Source organism: Mus pahari, chromosome 1 (genome assembly GCF_900095145.1).
Source record: "Mus pahari chromosome 1, PAHARI_EIJ_v1.1, whole genome shotgun sequence".
Classification (NCBI taxonomy): Eukaryota; Metazoa; Chordata; class Mammalia; order Rodentia; family Muridae; genus Mus; species Mus pahari.
The window spans coordinates 90,401,941-90,419,565 of record NC_034590.1 but is presented as its reverse complement, the minus strand read 5'-3'; the positions used below and the strand labels follow the sequence as shown (position 1 = coordinate 90,419,565).

The window sequence follows — 17,625 nt, the reverse complement described above, 5'->3', positions numbered from 1 at the left end:
GCTTACCACGAGACTGCTACAAGGCAGGGTCTGGGAATCCATGGATGGTTAAGACAGCAGATTCTTGGAGGAATCGTGACCAAGAAGGCTTAGGACATTGGACAAGCATGGTGGTCTGCAGTGCTGAATGCCACAAGAAGCATGGTGCCACAAGAAGCATGGTAGTCATGACAACCAGAAGAGGAGGAAAGCCAGAAGCATCAGATCTTCCTGGAGGTCCTGATGGATCCCAGGGACACCTTCACAGTGGAGTGATGTCTGAGCTGTGCCTCGACAGGTAAGCAGGAGTCACTGGGGGGGGGGGGGAACAAGAGGAACTTCTTAGTGATCGTAGTCTAGTGCCTACAGTGCATGGTGTGTTGAGGGGACAGGTCAGGAAAATGAGGTAGGCTCAGGAGGCCTCATACACAAATAAAGAGGCCTTCCTGCCCTCAGCCTTCAGAGTATCCTAGTGCTAAACATTTTATTTCCTGTATGTCATCTGGGGGTCACAGCTTTCTCTGTCTGTCTGCTCTGTCAGGGGTGCTCAGTGGGTGTGGTGTCTGTGGAAATCACAATTCCTGATCCTTCCCACAGTTACATGTGTGCTTAAGGAAACATGTCCCTGGCCCTTGGTGGGCACTGGGCAGGTATGGCATCCTCTTACCTGAGAACATGTCTCTAGCAAGAAGTAACCTTTGATTTCATGTTATTTCTCTTCAGGAGCTGGGATCTAGAAGGCAGAAAGCAAAGAAAAATGGACCCCAGGAGTGGGTAATGAGGTGGTGGGCTGGGGAAAGACAAATACTGTATGTTTACTCCTATGTGGATTTTTCTTTGAGACAAGGTCTCACTGTGTTACCCTGAAACTATGTAGACTAGGCTAGCCTTGAATTCACCTGCCTTTGTCTCATGAATGCTGGGATTAAAAGCACGTTGTCCATTTGGGTGGTTAAAAATGTGGGAGGTGGGGGTGGGGAGATGGCTCAGCAGTTCCACAGGTCCTGAGTTCACTTCCCAGCAACCACATGATGGCTCACAACCATCCTTAACAAGATCTGACGCCCTCTTCTGGAGAATCTGAAGACAGCTACAGCGTACTTACATATAATAAATCAATCTTTAAAAAACAAAAAAAAGTGGGAGGGGCAGCCGGACAAGCATACCTGAAGGCCTGGGCTTGCTTGAGGAGGTTTCTAGCCCTGGTGAACTCCTTGGCCAGTATCTTCAAGTCATCACCTTCAAACAGTGGCAACTTGGGGTCCTGGGGGAAATGAATGTAAAATTCATTATACTAAATTAACTAGCTGGGCGTGGTGGGAGTGGGGGTGGGACTAGGCATAGTCATTCACCTATACATGGATGACATTTTCAAAGAATAAATAACATTAAGAATTGTGCTATAGACGGGAGGTGGTGGCCCATGCCTTTAATCCCCCCCCCAAAAGAAATGCAAACTAAATTAACTAGATGAGACCTGAAAATCTAAAATTCTCAGAAGTGGTGGTTAGAGCAAATTAGATGTTGCCTCTCACCAGAGGCAGGAAGTCCTTGTGGGCTGCAGCTTGTGCATCTCCATGTATCCAGGTGGCCTCTCTACACATGGGAACGTTTGAAATTAGATGTGTGAGAGGCAGCATGTGGGGGTGGGCATGGAGGTGGGGAGGGACCAAGGGAGTATCCAAATTTCAGGGAGTTTGACTCTTCCCTGGGCCCATGTGCCAAATGTGGTATGTACCTTACCTAAACTGCTGGTGAGTCAACAGAATATCTTCATTTCTTACGGTAAAATAGAGCTTCATAGGAATGTTTCCAAAACATTACCTACTGAAACTCCAGAGCCTAGCTCTAAACACAGACTCCCAAGTAACCAGAGCTTTGAGACAGAGAGGAGGTGGCCACCAGTGTGTCACACCAGCACTGTGGCAGCAGCTGCTCCTACTCAGCATGCAGAACCCTTTGAATAAGGGTGGTGGTGCATATCTCATTCCAGCACTAGAGAGAAGGAAGATCAGGGGTTCAAGACTGGCCTCAATTACATAGTGAATCTGAGGCCAACCTAGGCTACGTGAGACCCTTTCTCAAACAACCAAGGCCTAGGGATCTGGAAATGTGGTTCAACGGAGGAGTGCTTATCCAGGCTCTGGGTTCAATTTCCAGCACTCCTGAACAACAGCAACCAAAGTTAAGCCAGGCATGGTGGCACACACCTGTAATCCCTATACTGGGGAAGTGGAGGCAGGAGACATGAGACGTCAAGGGCTACATACCAAAATACTTTCTCAAAAAAGCAAAAACAAAAAACGAACATGAAAACAAATAAATAAGGCTTAGTGGTTAAGAGCACTGGTTGCTCTTCCAGAGGTCCTGAGTCAATTCTCACACCCACATGGTGGTTCAGGACCGACTATGATGGGATCTGATACCCTCTTCTGGCATGCAGGTGTACATGCAACAGAGCAATCATATGTAATATAAATAAACAAAAAAGTTAAATACGTATACCATTTTCCTGCTAAATGGGAGGGGCTCCCTGGAACCTTTGACTTCTCTCAGCGTTTGTGAGATAATAGCTCACCAATGACTTCATTACATGTTGCTTAACGGATGAGCTAGATGTCTGTTTCAGAGAATGAATACTGAAGACGGGAGCCCCTAGAAATTAGAGCCCCGTGGTTCCAAGCCACATCTCAGGGTCTGACTTCACCCTTCATCTGACTTTGGACACATACCTCATCTGATTGAGCTATTTGTCTATGTAAGGATGAGGATGTAAGTGTGGCTGATCCAAAGAGACCATCAAAGTAAAGCAGTTCCACTTCCAGGGGATCTGGCTTAGAGCAGCAGTTCTCAACCTGTGGGCTGCCACCCCTTTGGGAGTCAAACAACCCTTCCACAGGGGTCACATATCAGATCTTTACATACTGTTATGCATGTAACAGTATTTTACATACTGTTATGATTCATAACGGCAGCAAAATTACAATTATGAAGTAGCAATGAAATAATTTTATGGTTGGAGGGGGGTCCCCAGAACATGAGGAACTGTATTAAAGGGTCCCAGTATTAGGAAGATTGAGAACCACCGGCTTAGGAGGACAGCCATGGGAAACCTGCCCTTCTTGATCAGCGTTACATGTCAAAAGAGAAGCAGAGATCTCAGAAGGAAGCCAGTTCTTGTGGAGGCTTCTTGAAGCCTCCTTAGCAGATCCACATTTTTGGCTGATCACTTACCCTTTCCTTGATGAAGCCTCTGGTGAGCAAACCTTGAATCCCCCTGAGGGCCTCGTCACTAACAGGGCAGTGGTAACGGCCCCCACTGAGGGAAGCCAGCTTCCTCAGGAACTCAGCTGCTGTTCTGGAGGAGAGACAGAGGCTCAGGGATTCACAGGGGCTAAAAGGGACAAGCAGACCCAGGACCACAGTGGAACTTTAAGCCTTTTGTGGCTTAAGGGAAAGTGACCTGGCCATCGGGCCTCAGCTTATACCATCAAGACCACTATCAAGTACCTTCAATTACACTCACAGCTGGGGTATGCACATCCATCACTGTCTACTGTGGGTTAGGCCTAAAGGAACACAAATATGGCCCTTACAGAGTTTATAGTTTAGTCAGAGAGAGAAAATACGTGCCTAATCAATTTTATTAACAAAGTTTATTTTTTACTGGAGATTGAACTAAGCCTCATGCATCTAAGCACACACTCGGCAGCTGAGACACGTGTTAGCCCTTCACGCCTTTAATCCCAGCACTTGGGAGGCAGAGGCAGGCGGATTTCTGAGTTCGAGGCCAGCCTGGTCTACAGAGTGAGTTCCAGGACAGCCAGGGCTATACAGAGAAACCCTGTCTCAAAAAACCAAAAAAAAAAAAAAAAAAAAAAAAGAGGCTGCATCTTGTGTAACATATGCTCTTCTAAGTGACATAAAAGTTGTTCTATCAAGATCAAGCCAGTTAGTGCCAGCATGGAGGGGGAGGGGTTCCAGAAGTCCTTCTCCTGGATGAGGAGTTATTGACAGTTGATAACTAGTCCAGGAGGAGGACTTTTTTGGGGTGTGTAGCCATTAGTATGTTGCCCAGGCCCCAGTAGATGGCCTCATGTCCATGTATACACAGGCAGTAGAAACTGGACTCAGTGTGTTATATTAATAAAAAGGGAAGATGGGACTGGAGAGATGGCTCACTGGTTAAGAGCTCTTGTTGCTCTTGTAGAGGACCTGAGTTTGAGTCCTAAGGTCCATGGTGGCTCACAACTATCTTTAACTCCAGTTCCAGGGGCATCTGAACCCCTCTTCTGATTTCTGAAGGCACCAAGCACTCATGTGGTATACATATCTACATGTAGGTGAAATATTAGCCCTGGCTGACCTGGAACTCACTTTGTAGACCAGGCTGGCCTCGAACTCAGAAATCCACCTGCCTCTGCCTCCCAAGTGCTGGGATTAAAGGAAACAATAGTTTTTTTAAAACAAACAAAAAAATAAGAAATCGAGAGGGAGATACTGTAGGGGTCTCAGGGAAGTGGGAGGTGGGGGTGGGACTAGGCACAGTCATTCACCTATACATGGATGACACTTTCAAAGAATAAATAACATTAAGAATTGTGCTATGGGGCTGAAGAGATGGCTCAGCAGTTAAGAGCACTGTCTGCTCTTCTTCAAATCGCAGCAACCACATGGTGGCTCACAACCATTTCTAATGAGATCTGACTCCCTCTTCTGGAGTGTCTGAAGACAACTACAGTGTACTTACATATAATAAATAAATAAATCTTAAAAAAAAAAAAAAAGAATTGTGCTATGTTAATGTTTTCTTCTCTAGTTTCCCCAAATATTCATAAATGCTTTTCCAAGAAAAGAAGGCCAGAAGGGAGAAGACAGCAGGATTCATGAACTAGGGTACATCAGTTTAAGGCTACAGAGTGATGTAAGAGCAGCTTGTTGCTTGGTCAGTCTGGGGTAGGGAGAAGGCTTCTGTTAGTGGTGTCCGGACCACAAATAAAGACAATACATCTCTTGATTCCTATGACTAAGGGAGGCTGTGCGTTAGTGGAGGGCCACACTCTAGAGAAGGGAGCTCAGTTTTCTGCTGTTGCTCACCTGTCTGTGCTGGTCAGAGAGATAGTATGCACCTTCACTCCTCTCTCCTTCTGGAAGTTTCGGACAGTGTTGAGTATAAGGCTGCAGCTTGTGTCTGGCTTCCCATCAGTCAGGAGATACAGTCCTTGCACATCCTGAAAGCTGAAGGCTTTCTAAGAGAACACAGGAAGGTAGTCAGATCTGGGAATGGAGATTCACCAGGAAGGGCAGAAATGATGGCCCAACAGAGGAGACCTTGTCCCTAAGAAAAATATGGCTGAAAAGATTCTATAAAATTAGGACTGAGCTTCTGGGCCGCCCCAAGGTAAATTGCTTTCTATGCCAGCCTGGAGACCTGAACTTGATCCCTGGGAGCATGTGAGGTTGTAAAGAGAGAACCAACTCCATAAAGCTGTCTGTCTTCAACACATGTGCCATGACATGTGTGCTCCACACAGATCATACAACACACACACACACACACACACATGCATGCACACACACATGCACATATACACAGGCACACACACACGTGTGCGCGCGCACACACACACACACACACACACACACACACACACACATAGAGGCACACTTGCACACACTCACACTGAAAAGAAATGTTAAATAAAGATTGAGACTCCTCTTTTAGCCTAAGATAGACCAAGGGAGCTTGGATTCAGGATGGGAAAACAGGCCCACTTCCTGTCTGGTTAGTCCTAGACAGGCCACCCAACCTCTCTAGCTCTCCCAGTCTCCATCTGAAAGTGAGAGAGAGCCCCATGTCACTGATCTGCTAAGAGGATGAAATGAAGTGACATGCTGTACGTCCTAAAGCATCATGGGCTACCGACATAGAGTAGTGCCATCTCTGCGATGCCACACAGTGGGGTTCGCTGGCAGCACTTGCCGTTAAAGCTGCTAAGACTGAGGTGCTCCCCCGGGCTTGTAGATGGGCCACCCACTGCATAGCCTTGTGACATGCAGCCTCTGTGCTTTCTACCAGAGTGTCCTGCCACGGCTGCGGGTCCTCTGCAAAGCTCAGCAGGTTGAAACTGGGAAGGAAGAAAGAGAAGGGGGCAGAAAGAAAAGAAAGGACTGGTTAGAACAGGCCGATTTGTGCTGAAACTGTGGATGTTAGCTCTCTGAGCATTGTTCTTTCGAAGACTCCACAGTGTGCCCAGACACTGAGGAGGGAGAGGGTAACCTCTTGAAAATGTTAGATGCAAATGTAAGTGGACTAACGTAGCAGTGGAACAAAATCCCGTGTTCTCTCCTCAACAGAGTGATGTAAGAGCAGCTTGTTTCCTCAAAAGAGCAGTTCTTGTTTCTGAAACCTCTCTGCTCCTTGGAACTGTGCTCAGCCTGGGAAACTAGGCAGCTGCCTTTTGATCTTCCAGACCCTACGTACCCCAGCTCTGTCCCTACCGGTCACAGTGCTTCCTCAGTTGCTCCCAGATCAGTAGAACGAGCTCAGTCTTCATCCACTGCAAGTGGGGGCCCATGGATCCTGAGGTGTCCAGCAGGATGCACACATTGCTTTCCAAGACGGTGCCAAACAGCCTGCGGCTTCCTGCTCCAAGATGGTGGCAGAGGCAGGGAAGGGGTGGGACATTAGTTTTCTTCATGGTAGCTACAAAATGCAAACTCTTGCAAAACTTACTGCCTCTCCGATAATTGGTCACAAGTACTACACTGGGAGATGGTCCTGGGGTGGTGTTGCAGATGTCAGCCATCCAAAGACAGAGCTAACTAGCCTTATGAGGTTTGAGAGATTAAGATTTCAGCTCTAGGGGCCTGAGAGAATGCCAGGGTGAGGGACTGGATGGAGACACCCATGGGGGGTGGGTAACACATTAAAGTAAGTTGTTCTAGGCTCAAGGGGAATTCCAGAGGGCTAGCAGCTTCCTCAGAACCCCACAGCTTAGAGCCTAGGTTTTGTCTTGGTTCCCTAATCCTCACTTTAGTCAGGCATCCTTTAACTTTGGTCTTCTGATTCTACAAGGCTGAACAGAGATGACACTGGGGAAACTCAGCAAGTATCTGGTGGGACCAGTGTCATGAACACTGGTGTTCACTGGGACAGCAGAAGAAAACTGACAAATGGTTGGAAAATCAACTAGGCACTCACCTATAAGTGGACCAAGTTTGTTGGGCCTTGTTGCCAAGGGTCTCCCAGGACTCATCTGGGTGTCCCAAAGCAATTCTGTCATAGGGACAATAAGCTGGCAGGATGCTCTATGAGTCTAGCCAGCCAACTGGTCAACCCTCCAAAGACCTCAACTACAAATTCCTATTTAGTACCCAGTGGTGGGAACACAGTGGGAGCCACTGTGCCCTGGCCATTTTTACCTCCCAAATCTCTCTTGCTCTGCCTACCTCATCTGTTCACACCCCTCTACCTGGCCAGCTCTCTTTATCTTCCAAAAGGGTCAGACCCAGAAACCCTTGTTCCACTCATTCCCCAATAGTTTATCATCTGCAAAGCAACCACAGCATTATTGCAAAAGTAACAAAAAAATCTATTAGGCTTCCATTGCTCTTGGTAACGTAAGTGTTCTGGCTGTGTCTCTTGCCAGGGGTGTGTGAGAGGGAAGGCAAATCCCAACAGGGCTACTGATCGAGCATCAAGGCCAAGAGGCCAGGCTGACATCTTGAAGTAGACAGGAAATGAAACAGACAGGAAACAATTTAGCTTTGCAGTCAAAGAGAGCCTTATGGACCCTGCTGGCAGCCTGTGTGGCATGCAGGGTCTTGTGTTCATTAAGTCAAGCTTTCGATGCTCTCTACTGAATGCTCTACTTGGCTCCTACTTACCAACACCATCTCCTTTTCTGTCTTTGAACTCAGACTTGTCCCCCTCAAGGCCTCTGCCCCAGCCTTCCTTCTTTTCTTTCTTTTTCCTCTTCCTTCCTTCCTTTCTTTCTTCCTCTCTTTCTTTCTTCTTTCTTTTTCTTTCTTTCCTCCCTCCCTCCTTCCCTCCCTTCTTTCCTTTTCTTTCTCTTTCTTCTCTTTCTTTCTTCTTTCTTTCTTTCTTTCTTTCTTTCTTTCTTTCTTTCTTTCTTTCTTCCTTTCTTCCTTTCTTCCTTTCTTCCTTTCTTCCTTTCTTCCTTTCTTCCTTCCTTCCTTCCTTCCTTCCTTCCTTCCTTCCTTCCTTCCTTCCTTCCTTCTTTTTTTTTTTGAAACAGGGTTTCTCTGTGTAGCCCTGGCTGGCCTGGCTGGCCTTGAACTCAGAAATCTGCCTGCCACCACTGCTGGCCCAGCCTGCCTTTCTTCTTTGTCCAGTAACCACCTAAACAATCTTTAAACATCACTCTAGAGACACTTTCTCTGATAATACTATATTCCTCCTTTCCCTGAACTTGACACTGCTGTCATATCAGACCTGCTTGTGACTCTTTGGTTAACGGCTCTCTCCTAGACAACACGATCCATGAGCCCAGGGGTTCGGTTGGTATTTGTCTTCCCTCTCACACACACTTGGCAGAAGTTTAATACTTCTTCATTGAATGAATGAATGAGTGAATGAATGAATGAACAAAGTATTCCCAGGAGAGTTTGGGAATGAATGAATGAGTGAATGAATAAATGACTGAAGTACATGAGTCTGGGTGTGTGAGTCCTGAGGACTGAAATGTGTGGCTTTGTGCATGCTAGGCAAGCACTCTACCACTAAGTTCTAGCTCTGGCTCTCGGGTGAGTTTGCACTACAGGTGCTTGGGTGTGGACCTGTTACACCTTGGGAGGTGTGAGCTCCTTGCTACAGATGAAGGCACACAGTCATCGGCTGTTCTGAGTGGCTGGTGTGAGCTGAAAACAGGAATAGGTATACCCCCCTCTACTTCCCCTTGCCCTGTCCTAGCCTATGACCTGTCAATCACTTCTGATAACAGAGCTTAGGAGGAGAGAGGTTTTGGAAAGCAGCAGTCATGGCTGCCAGCCATGGCTACAGTCTATTTACAGCAGGCTTTCCACAGAAAGCTTGACTTAATGAACTTATACAGGACCCTGCATGACAACACAGGCTGCCAGGAGGTCCACGAGGTTCTCTATAACTGCAAAGCTTAGTTGTTTTGTTATCTACTTTATTTTCTGCCTACTTTAAATGTCACCCTGGCCTCCTGGCCTTGAGGCTCAACCAAGGCTTGCCCTGGACCCCTGGCTTTCTGGGCTCTTCCTCACAAGTGCTGGGATTACAAGGTAAGGACCACCACACCTGTAATTATAGTCAGCTCTCTTCTGGAATGCGAGCCTGAGCCTCCTCGGCCTTCCCCTTCCATATACATTTCTTCGAGGTACCTTGGTATCCCAGGGGAAATGTAGAGACAGTATCTTGTGGGTCGGAACCCCTTCCATTTCTACCTTTACAAAGGGCTTCAAGTAGGCCCCATTAACGCCCAGGTCTTGCTTCTCTCATAACCCTCAATTCCCTACCATCCTAACAGCTATGCTCAAAACTGGGATGTCCTCAGTCATGAAGAGGGAGGAAAGGAGGCAGACAGCTCCTGTAGGTAGCCTGGACAGGCAGAAGCTCTCTCTGGTTTCTGTTCACATTTCTGTCACCCTGTCTGACCTCTGGAGCCAGAGCTCATTCAGTATAAAAAGAATCAGTTGGCTAAGTCCACTGCCCAGACAGTCTCTAGGATTAACTTTAGCACTTCCTCTCAGCCTCCTCCCACCTCTCTGGGCTGCAGTCACACTCACCAGACAACAGCCAGTGCAGCCTCTGCAAATAGCACCTGGTCACCTTCTCCATGCATGTGATGTATGTCTCCATCTCCCACAGTGTCCACTGGATGTGTCTCACTACTCCCTGGGGAAGGCAAGCAACTCCTATCAGTGTCGGTTCATAGTCTCAGCACCTCTACATAGTTTATGCCATTATAATAAGCGATCTTCAACATATTTTTCTGTATATATGTGTATTTGTTTGCCTGCCTACTTTTGAAACAAGGTCTCACTATGTGGGCCAGGTTGGCCTTGAACTCATCATCTTCTTTCTTCTGCCTCCTGAGTCCTGGGATTACAGGCAGAGACCATCATGTTTGGACCAGTTTTGTTTATTGAAAAGTTATTTTTCTTTTCATTTACTTCTAGATTTAATGGCTCTGTGAAGGAGAGGGAAGTGGGATAATGGTCCATGACAAATGGAGTCAGAGGAATAGTAAAAACCATGCTGCCTCCAAGTTTTAAAATAAAAAAGATCCTTAGTGAAAGGCTAGAAGGTTCATACATTTTACACAGAAAGATGATCCTGGACAAAGAGGGGTCAGCATATGAAAATGACCTCAAATTCTTTTAGTGGATAATTTTTTTTGGCTATTTTTAGTTTCCTCTGCTGTTGATACCATGGTTTCAAAGGGCAAAGAGGGAAAGAAGCCGATTTTTACCTTGTACTGAAAGCACTTACTGCATTCTCAGAACAATGGGGAAACCACCTCCTGCACAGAAAGCAGAGAGGGGACGTGTTCCCTCCTGCCATCCTGACAGAGCCATGGCCAGGGTTAGGTACTTTGGTGGCTTGAATGAGAATGCCCCACCCCAAGGGCTCTAAGGATTAGGAGGTGTGACCTTGTTGGTCTATCAGTGAAGTGGGCTTTAACGTTTCAAAAGCCCATGCCATTCCTAATTAGCTCTCCCTGCCTCATGCTTGCAGATCAAGATGTAAACTCACAGCTATTGCTCTTCCTCCTTGCCTGCCTGCCTGCTTGCTTGCTGCCATGCTTCCCACTACAGTGGTCATGGACTCTAACCCTCTGAAACTGTAAGTCCCAAACACTCTTTTCCCTGAAAGTTGCCTCGGCCATAGTTTCCCATTACATTGATAGGAAAGAGACAGGTACTTCTTCTGAGTGACTGCTGCAGCGTGGCCTGAGTACCTAACACCTGCTTACATCTTACCATCCAGAGTGTGCTCTCAGACCCTGGGGAATTGGCTTTGCTTTTTCTATCAGAATTCTATATTTTCCAGCAACTGAGGGAAGTCCTACTTTAGGGCGTGAGGCTATATAAGCAGGAATGGAAGTCAGTGTCCCCAGATCTTCTCTTTGCCACTAGCAGCTGACAAAAGATAAGGAAGGAATGGGATGAAGAACACCACATTGTGACTTACATTGATCTCTATACTGGGGAAGAGAGTGCAGTGTTCGGCCAGTGCTGGCCCCCGTACTGACTTTTGATATCTACAGTTGGGACCAAGGCATTTGGAGAGCTCCAGCTTCAATCTCTTCAGCCTGCAAGTGGCTGTCCACTGTAGAACAAAATACTGTTAGGCCTGAACGAGTGATCTGTTTTCATTTCATTTATTTATTTTTGGATTTTTCTTTTCCTTTTTTTTCTTTCTTTCTCTTTCTTCCTTCCTTCCTTCCTTCCTTCCCTCCTTCCTTCCTTATTCCTTTCTTTCTTTCCTTTTCTTTCATTTGTTCATTCTTTCTTTCTTTCCTTCCTTCCTTTTCTTCCTCCATTTTCTTCCTTCCTTCCTTCCTTCCTTCCTTCCTTCCTTCCTTCCTTCCTTCCTTCCTTCTTCCCTCCCTCCTTTCCTCTTCTTTCTTCTTTCTTTCCTTTCTCTCTCTTTCCTTTCTCTCTTTCTTCTCTCTCTCTCCTCTTTCTTCTCTCTCTCTCCTCTTTCTTCTCTCTCCCTCTCTCCTCTCTCCTCTCCTCTCTCTCTCTCTCTCTCTCTCTCTCTCTCTCTCTCTCTCTCTCTTTCTTCCTGAGACAGACAGGGTCTCTCTATGTTGCCCAGGTTGTCATGGAACTTGCTATGTAGACCAAGCTGGCTTTGAACTCAGAGGTCCACCTGACTCTGTTTCCTCTGTGCTGGGATTAAAAGTGTGCACCACTGGGCCCAGCTTGTTTTCATTTTACACAGTGAGACTGAATGTAGTTATATGGCTTCCCATGGCCACCCAGTTAAGAGGTAAACAGACTGGCTTCTGAACTTAATATTATTACCCCATATGCCACAGTAAGCAGCCATTCTTAGCACATTTGTCCCCTCTTCCAAGTATGCCCACCCTCCTGGAAGATATGGTTGGTAGGAGAAATGACTAAGGGGCACGTGCTGATATGTACAACTGAATACCTCTTGACTTGAGCAAACAGTGTCCTTCCTGGGCAGCTCGATGGAAGAATTAATCCTTCTAATAGATTTTCCTTGAGTGTACCTCTTGTACACAGAACCTAGGGGAAATACAGCATGTAACCATGGATATGCCTCTCCCCTTCTCCTTTCTCATGTCAATTTCCCTGCAAGTCAAATTCGCTGCACATTATTTAGGTATAATTTGCTGAAGATGTAGAAGGTAAATTATGAGGATAGGGATGCCAGCCTTCCTTTTTCTCTGTTTCCTGACTGCAGACCCAGTCTTCTGTCCTTGCTGCCATATCTGACAGCTTCTCCCTCCACTTCCCCACCAGGATGGACTATAAAGCTCATCAAATCAAGAGCCCAAACAAAGCCCTCCTCTAATTGCTTTTGATTGTATTTTGTTACACAAAGAAGGAAAGCAAGTGACACAGGTGCCATTTCACAGGGACCCGAGGGCAGGCCTAGGGAAGGAAATCTTTATTCCTCTTCTAATTGTCCCCAGGGTTCAGGACACTGCCTCTTCCAGGAACATCAGTCCGCCTAAGGACAGTTGAGACTCCACCTGCAGTTTTCTCATTCTATGTCAATGGCAGGAAGCTGCATGATTTCTGTGGCTGGGAGAGCTTTAAGGACGGGCCTGTTCCAGAGGCTGAGGCCTGGGGTAGCCGGAGAGGGCTACACTTCTCACCAGGTTGCCCAGGGCCAGGAGTTGTCCAGACACACATTGGCTTTAGCTTACCCACACTATTCCCAGTCTCTGTGTAGAACAGAAAGAGCTTGGGTTTTGTTTTGGGGTTGGTCTTCACCCTCTGTTCCACCATCCCTTCTTTCCCAGGTTGGGCTGCAGCTGGAAGACATTTGAGTTGTTGGTTCAGCAACTCTGTAGGTCCCATTGATGGCCCTACACTGCTTCATCGATTTCAGCTAAGATCTACCCTAGATATTGGGAATCTCAGGCTCCTGCCTCCCATCTCAGGTTCCTTGGCCTTGTCTGGACCAGTGAAAGCTGGAGCTCCCATCACTAAGTCCTGATGTCTCCTGGACATGGTGTTAAGTGCTTGGTACACCTTGTGGAGTTTCCTCATGGCCCCCAGCTTACAGACAGGCTAATAAGGAACAGAGTGAAGATTGCTGGGCTAGATGCCATGAACTATACTGCTATAAATCCTTTTCTTCAAAATGAAGACACATAGCCCCAGGTTTATGAAGGGAGTACTTTCATAAAAACTAGCTATGGCTTCTCTTGAATCCCTCTGGGCCTGAGTTCCGTCACATCAGCAAACAGAGAACTGGCTCTGGAGAATGGACAGCTGCGGGCTTTATGAGAAGCATCTTGGCTGATGGGCTGGCACCCAGTCAACCTCACCATCTTGTAGGTGATTGATGTCAATATTATCTCACACCTCAGCTGACTCTCCACCCCCACCTGCCCACTGCCACCCCTTACCCGGAGAGACCCGTGTTCCACCATTGACGGGGTGACACTTCAGAGCTTTCAGCCGGGAGCTTGTTTCTCCATCCAGGCCATCTTTAGTGCTCTAGAAAACAGAACGTCTTACCCGTCAGAGGCCTGTTGCCTGGGGTAGGCAGTTCCCCAGTCACCCTGATCTCAACCTGCCAATCAAGAGCATTCACAGTGAGGGATCTAAGTTAGCACTTCAGGCACGTTTGGCCTACCTTCTGCAGCAGATTTCACAGGGGACTCCGAGTTTGGGAGTGAAAAGCTGTATGGATGTGTGCATTTGTGTATATACTATAAATGCGTATTGGAAGAGCCACTGGGTATTTTCCGGAATAGTCTTTGCTAGTTTCCTGCTTCTGTTCCTACTGGTCTACAATTTCTGGATCTCTGGCATGACAACCAACCATTTAGGTGACTTCTCTGCTCTATTGTTGTTGTTTTAAGACAGAGTCTTACTATGTAGCTTTGGCTGGCCTGGTGCTCAATGTATTGACCAGTATGGCCTTGAACTCACGGAGATCCACCTGCCTCTGCCTCCTAAGTGTTGGGATTAAAGGCGTGTACCACCCTGCCTGGCATTTCTATATCCTCTTGGGCCCCTCAGTAAGGAATTCTTTACAAGTAGAATGTAGTAATAGTTTAATAAAGTTATCCGAGGCACCAGGCCAGCAAAAGGAACCTTTTGTGACCTGTGGTGGAAAGGGCCTAGATGTTATCACTCCAGGGAATGCCTTGCCTATCAGGAGGGCCCAATGGAAGTCATGCTGCAACCTAGCCCTCCTCATATTGAGTCAGCTGTGGACCACTGACAGTCCCAGAGGAAGGTTCTGAGATTCTGAGGTTCTCCCAGAGTGGGGATATTAAGATATTAAGGGGGGTAGGGATGAGTCTGTTGGACTTCTTTGGGCTATTGGGCTTCTTTGAGTGAATCCAGGAAATGCCTTGGAAACGCAGCCCCATGAGTAAGCTATACATCCTGGGATAGACTTCCCCATTCTGAAATGTGTAGTGTTCACTAGTGGCTCAGTCAGCAATCTGCTGAACAGCCTTCAGGTTTCACTGGATCTTCTGCTCACAGTGTTGTCCCATGAAGGTCATTCCATTAGAAGGCCCCTCACCACAGGGGTAGTTTATGCATCCACGTTTGATGGCTGTGACTGAAGATATTCCCCAGCAGGCTTAGGTTGAATTTGAGAGTCCCATCATTGCCCCTGCTAAGCTTAGTCACCAGCAACAAATCCTATTAGTGACCTTACTCTTTCCCTACAAATCCTTCAGGTTAAGCTACCACATGCAGAGGAGGTGAGTGCATTTCCATGGAGATCCTAGAACTACGCTAGGGAGAGAAGCTGAGATAGGCATAACCAAAAGCTGAGATAGGCATAACCAAAAGCTGAGATAGGCATAACCAAAAGCACGGGGGGGTGGGGGAACCATAGGTGCCCCCTTCTAAACGAAGAGGCAGGTGCTCTTTTCAGTGGCTCCCATGGGACATTCCTCCCTGAATCTCTGCTCCCACCAGTGCTGGGACCTGACCCAGTCCTTTTGAGACCTAGGAAAGACAATGAGACAAACTGGAAAAAAATCCTCTGTGTGTTATTAGGGAAGGGTGTCAAACCATTCTGGCCACCGAGGGGGCTGTGGGCTTGGGAGAGTAGAGTTTCTTGGGTTGACTTTGCTGCAGAGTCCTTGGCTTGTCTTTCTCGAGGGCTCCACTCTGCAGTTCTTTTCCTGAATGGTTCTTCAGGGAGGCCACAAGGAAGGCACACTGCAATGGGGATTGCATGGTTAGAGCACACTGGTAACTGTGGGTAATAGATACTCATGTGCACCAGGACAGAAGCCTTTTGATTCTTCTTTCTGCCTGGGGAATACAGTTTGGGACTAAGAGTCCGTGGGTTAATTTTATGTAGAATAAGGACCTCTTTATTGTACTGGAAACTGGGAAAATTAATGTTCAGAGTTTCAAGTCCTCAGGCCAACAAGACATGATAATGATACCACCTTATACCCAGTTTGTGTATGAAATACAAGCTCATGCATGGTTCTCTGTACTACTTTGAGAGTTTCTAGAGACTATAGGAAGAGGGGTCTTGCTGGAAGGAGGAGGCAGAACCTTGAAAACTGGACCTATCTCTGTCCTCCCCTCTCTGCTTCCTGTCTGTCACAAAATCAGTTGGGCGGTTCCAGACACATCTACCACCATGATGCTCAGCCTCACCTACATCCCCACCATAATGCACATTCCCACCTACATCCCCTCCATGATGCACATCCCCACCTATATCCCCTCCATGATGCTCATCCTCACTTATATCCTCTCCATGATGCTCAGCCTCACCTACATCCCCACCATGATGCTCAGCCTTACCTTAGGCCAATAGTCAAGGAACCAGCTATGAGCTGAAATCTCTGAGGCTGGAAGCTAAAATAATTTCTTCTTCACTTAACTTTTTTTTTTCTCAAATATTTGTCACATTGATGAAGAAGCCAAGATATTGCTTGATTGATAGGGAAACCAAAGCTCTCTCAGCTCAAGGTTCTTATCCAAGGCCACACTACTTATTAATGGAAGAGCTTCATGTCAGCTCCAGGTGCCCAGGCAAGCTAGCATGTAAAATCCATGCTCAGTCACAGAGTCAGATGACCATATTCCAGTACCAACACAGATACTGGCAGAATTGCAGTGGAACACTTATTCTTTTTGTCTAAACATTTCTCAACTTCCCAAAAGCTATTCTACTATTTCACACTTAGAGCACCAGGGAACAATTTTTTTTAAAGATTTATTTATTTATTATATGTAAGTACACTATAGCAGTCTTCAGACACACCAGAAAATGGCATCTGATCACGTTACAGATGGCTGTGAGCCAACATGTGGTTGCTGGGATTTGAACTCAGGACCTCTAGAAGAGCAGTCAGTGCTCTTAACCTCTGAGCCATCTCTCCAGTCCCTCAGGGAACACTTTTTGAACATAAGCACATATCCAAAAGAAGTGGGGTTAGGGTATCATTGTCCACTAATATCTTGGATGTGTGTTAGAGGTGAGAATAGGATGGTTTGCATTTAAGAACCAGAGATTTACTGACCCCGGATGAGCTAAGGCATGCTTGGGGAGCCACCAGTCCACTGACCCCGCAGCCATAGGGGAACAGAACACACCTAAGTATGGCTATAGTTCTCTGTGGAGATGAGTCAGTCTATGAAATAGCAGGAACTAACATTTGAAGCAGGGTGAGACCTTCACAGATCCTTCCCTTGGCTTGACAACAGGTGCCCTGTAACTTCTTTGTCTATCCTGGGCTTGAACTGCTTCAGATCTCGATCTCTACTCCTTATCTTTCCCATCTGCCTTCCGGCCATCCTCATTTTTCAATCTCCACAGGCAAGCTCACCTCTCTCTCAGCACCCCCACTCTCTGCACCTACCACAGACATCCTACATTCTCTTTCAGTTGTCAGTGACACTATTGTCTACCAGTTGCTCCAGAAAGGACCTTGGGGACTTCTTTCAGTTGCTTCCCATCCTTCACCCTGTATGCGCCATCAGGTGTAAATCTGTAATTCATCTTAAATGTTCACCTGACCGTTCCCCTGATTCTCATTCTCATTGTTCCTGGCATGGTCTAGTCCCTTCCCATCTTTCTAATTTCACCTAGACTACTCAAAATCTCCTTTGGAGAAGTAGTTTTTAAAATTATTTTTCTTCCTTTTTCTTTTTGGTTGTTGCTATTGTTGTTTGGTTGATTTTGGTTTTTCAAGACAGGGTTTCTTTGTATAGCCCTGGATGTCCTAGAACTTGCTGTGAGAACCAGGCTGGCCTTGAACTCAGAGATCTGCTTGCCTCTGCTTCCCGAGTTTTAGGATTAAAGTCATGGGCAATCACTGTCAGGCTTTTAAAATGAATTTTGAGTAACAAAGAGCAAGGCGTGGATGACCTAGGGAGGACTGGCAGGTGTGGATGACCTAGGGAGGACTGGCAGGCATGGATGACCTAGGGAGGACTGGCAGGCGTGGATGA

The 17,625-nt window shown here is 46.8% G+C and overlaps 1 protein-coding gene across 1 annotated transcript in view; it reads right to left on the bottom strand.

The window, feature by feature from the left end:
- Positions 1 to 256: 256 nt before the first annotated feature.
- Positions 257 to 17,625, bottom strand: part of Vwa3a (von Willebrand factor A domain containing 3A) — a 65,904-nt gene continuing 48,535 nt past the window's right edge. The window contains exons 21-33 of the mRNA XM_029535862.1: positions 15,220 to 15,369; positions 13,587 to 13,677; positions 12,879 to 12,986; positions 12,134 to 12,231; positions 11,165 to 11,302; positions 9,757 to 9,865; positions 6,481 to 6,625; positions 5,963 to 6,107; positions 5,077 to 5,228; positions 3,214 to 3,337; positions 1,146 to 1,243; positions 647 to 712; positions 257 to 291 (exon numbers count right to left, since the gene is read on the bottom strand). Coding sequence (XP_029391722.1) covers positions 661 to 712; positions 1,146 to 1,243; positions 3,214 to 3,337; positions 5,077 to 5,228; positions 5,963 to 6,107; positions 6,481 to 6,625; positions 9,757 to 9,865; positions 11,165 to 11,302; positions 12,134 to 12,231; positions 12,879 to 12,986; positions 13,587 to 13,677; positions 15,220 to 15,369 — 1,410 coding nt within the window. The 3' untranslated portion in view covers positions 257 to 291; positions 647 to 660. The remainder of the gene's footprint in view (positions 292 to 646; positions 713 to 1,145; positions 1,244 to 3,213; positions 3,338 to 5,076; positions 5,229 to 5,962; positions 6,108 to 6,480; positions 6,626 to 9,756; positions 9,866 to 11,164; positions 11,303 to 12,133; positions 12,232 to 12,878; positions 12,987 to 13,586; positions 13,678 to 15,219; positions 15,370 to 17,625) is intronic.